Below are 2,959 nucleotides of genomic sequence, written 5' to 3' on the forward strand. Positions count from 1 at the left end.
TGACAATGAACTCTCAAATTTGATAGGTGTTCTCATATGACTGATGCAAGTGTGACACACAAAGATTTGATATGCAAAAGATATCACGCTCCCCAAAACAATATGATGTGGCGGCCATTCTGGTTGCAGTTGCTACGTGGCAGATTTCTGAAGCACCACGTTTCTATGTTCACAAACTCCATCCTCGTCTAAAACACTTTAAATACACAGCTTCAACTGAAGAAAAACCATCCTACGCAGTCAAGAACATCATCTGATCAGACTAGCTTAAAAAATTCATAATGGCTTGGAGGGCAACGGTAAGTATCTATGTACTAAACCATCTGTATAATTTTTCTTCAGCTAATAGATTTACATGGATTTTTCTTTCACAATGCTTGGATTATGAAAGCTAGGATTATGGTGATAAAATTTGCAGGCTTGTTGGAATGGCATTCTGTCAAATTATCAGAAGACAAGACAGATTTCTAACTATACTCAAATTAGGATGCAGCCTTATCATGGTTCATCATCATCATCTCATGGAGGAGAAGCAGCTTCAGGATCCCTAAGGTTGGCTCAAAAAGCTCCATAGTCCATGGATTGTTCTTGTAATCGGTTTTCTCTTGAATGTTTTAGAGTCCTGAGTGCTTTCAGGATGGATCTATCTTCATGATATTAGATTTTTTGCAATATATTATGCCGATAATTTGGTCTGATTTCAATTTGTGTATGAGTTATTTTTACATTAATGTTTTAGATTGCACTAATAGATCATATAATGTGATTTGAAACATTACATATTTTTTTCTTCCTAAATCATTATCTTACATTTCGTTAACTTGAGGAAGGTGGAGTAAGATATGCAAATATCCATGATCCATAAGTTCAGGAATAGTGCTATGCTAGCAATCTTAACCGTGGGACTATTATAAATGATTTGTAATGAAGGGGCTAGGAAAGCTAAATAAATTCGTAAATACTAGAGTTGTTTTGTAAGATTTTTGTCCATATAATATTTTAAGTTATGTCTTCTTTCAGCATTTGGCAGAACAAGCTCTGCATAACTAACTAAATCATACTCCCATAATAGCCGCACTTACTGCTTTCCTCCTGCTCTAGTTGGTTTTAGAGGCATTGGGAAGATATAGGGTTTAATATAAATGATTTGTATACCTGGTTATAGTATCGTTGGGAGAATTTGGGGTTTAAAATAAATGATTTGCCTAGCAAGTTTTAGAGTCATTGGAAAAATATGGGGCTTATTCTAAATGATTTGAATAGCTGATTATAAAGTTATTGGGAAAATTTGGGATTTTAATGTCAGTGATTTGCATAGCTGGTTCTGGAGTCAGTGGACAAATTTGGGGTTTATTCTAAATGCTTAGCATTGAATGCACTAGAACAGTCGTAAACATTAGGAAAATATAGAACAATTGTTTTGGAAGATTTTTGTTTATGTGAACATTTCAGACATGGCTTCTTTCAACATTTGAGAGGACAAAATTTGCTTAGCTAGGTTTCATTAAAAGCTTTCACAGCTAGTTGGACTTTTGATTTCCTCATGCATCTGAATCATTCAAAAAGTTTTCTGATTTTTTTGTTCATCTCCCAAGTTGGCAAATAAGATTTTACTGGGATTTTATAACAGCTCTTTTGTGATAATTTGGCCTTCTAAAGCTTGCACGTATAATTTTATCGGGCTTCTTCTGCAATTGGTAAGTTTGGTTTATGAAAGATTTTTTTCTCAAAATTTGATTTGGTAGGACAACATTTGCAAAACCAACATAATCAAACTTTCACAATTAGATGGACTTACTGATTTCCTCATGGTTCTGAGTCATTGATGAAGTTTTCCGATTTTTGTGTATTTACTTTACAAACTTCAAAAGCCGCCTTAAATATTTTGTTGGGCATGTGCCAGAGGTAGATTTGGTTTATGAAGTTATATTTTATAACATTTTTTGTGAGCATGTTTGTTTTCAATGTTGCCCATGTTTGCAGGTTTTTGAAACCTGATTTCGTACCAATATACACAATATTTGGGATGACTCTGATGGCATTGTTAATGGGGTCTCTTACGATGAAGCAGCAACTGCTACATTCTCCCAATGTGGTTGTGGACAAGAAGAAGAGGAAAAGTATGCCTGAAGTGAAGGACCCTGAATTTGCCCTACAGAAATCTGAGGACTTCAGGAAGAACAGCTTCTTCAGGCGAGTGGGGAAGACCACAGACAGGGAGACTCATCTTTCCAAATCCATGCAGGGCCATGCCTTGTCTAACTGAACTTTACTATCCACATTCGTTGAAAGGCACTTTCAAACAATAGTTACTATTAGATCCATGTCTTCTGATGTCTTCATTAGCAGTCATGAACCTGTGGATTTGGAGTTACAGTAACACAAGGTGGATGAATGAAGGTGGCTTGATAATAGATATATATTACCTTGCCACTTGTATATGTGAATAGTTGTTGTTATCTTTGAATGGATCTTCGTATACTGTTTGTAGGAGAGATGTTATTGATAATGCTGATGTAATGACATAAGAGAGAAATTCAAGCCTGAGTTAGTTGTTTATGCCAAAAGTTTAAGTTTCTAATCTCATTATAATGCGGGAAAAAATTCCAGTAAAGACTCTTTTGGGTCTAGTGATTTGAATCTGGATAGTAACAATAGTGATAACATTTTGCATCAAGAGCAAAACTAACATGTAACCTTGAAAAGTAAACACAGAGAGAAGAGTGGTCCATCTCTATGCTCTAAATCAATGTGTTTATTAATTAATATATTTCAGCAATGCATTTACTAATTAATATATTTCAACACTCTTCAAATGGATTATCTAGAAAATGAAAAGAATAATTTAAGAGGTGTTGCTCAGTTATAAAGTCACACTTAATTTTTGAAACTTTTCTAGTTTTAAGCTTTAAATTGGCCATTTTATCGTGTTTCTGAAACTTCATGTCTCCAGCTCGTT

At 34.6% G+C, this 2,959-nt stretch overlaps 1 protein-coding gene across 2 annotated transcripts; it reads left to right on the forward strand.

Annotated features, from left to right (window-relative positions):
• Positions 1-229: 229 nt before the first annotated feature.
• On the forward strand, positions 230-2,567 carry LOC149540867 (uncharacterized). Of its 2 annotated transcripts, XM_089799742.1 has the most exons (4): positions 230-299; positions 419-552; positions 1,631-1,697; positions 1,984-2,082. In XM_089799742.1, exons 1-4 carry the CDS (start codon positions 282-284, stop codon positions 1,996-1,998), a joined length of 234 nt encoding a protein of 77 aa, XP_089655868.1. In that variant the 5' UTR covers positions 230-281; the 3' UTR covers positions 1,999-2,082. The 2 variants fall into 2 exon arrangements, with proteins under 2 accessions (XP_089655868.1, XP_089655867.1); XM_089799741.1 differs by lacking the exon at positions 1,631-1,697 and having other exon boundaries at positions 1,984-2,567.
• The last annotated feature ends 392 nt before the right edge of the window (positions 2,568-2,959 follow it).

This window comes from Cupressus sempervirens, chromosome 9 (assembly GCF_028749045.1).
Source record: "Cupressus sempervirens isolate cs-2001-9-10 chromosome 9, ASM2874904v1, whole genome shotgun sequence".
NCBI lineage: Eukaryota > Viridiplantae > Streptophyta > Pinopsida > Cupressales > Cupressaceae > Cupressus > Cupressus sempervirens.

Bases quoted from the DNA above. Each gene is read 5' to 3' on its own strand.
- LOC149540867 (XM_089799741.1), top strand. The intron at 553-1,983 runs GTTGGCTCAAAA...CCATGTTTGCAG, and splicing joins GCAGCTTCAGGATCCCTAAG to GTTTTTGAAACCTGATTTCG.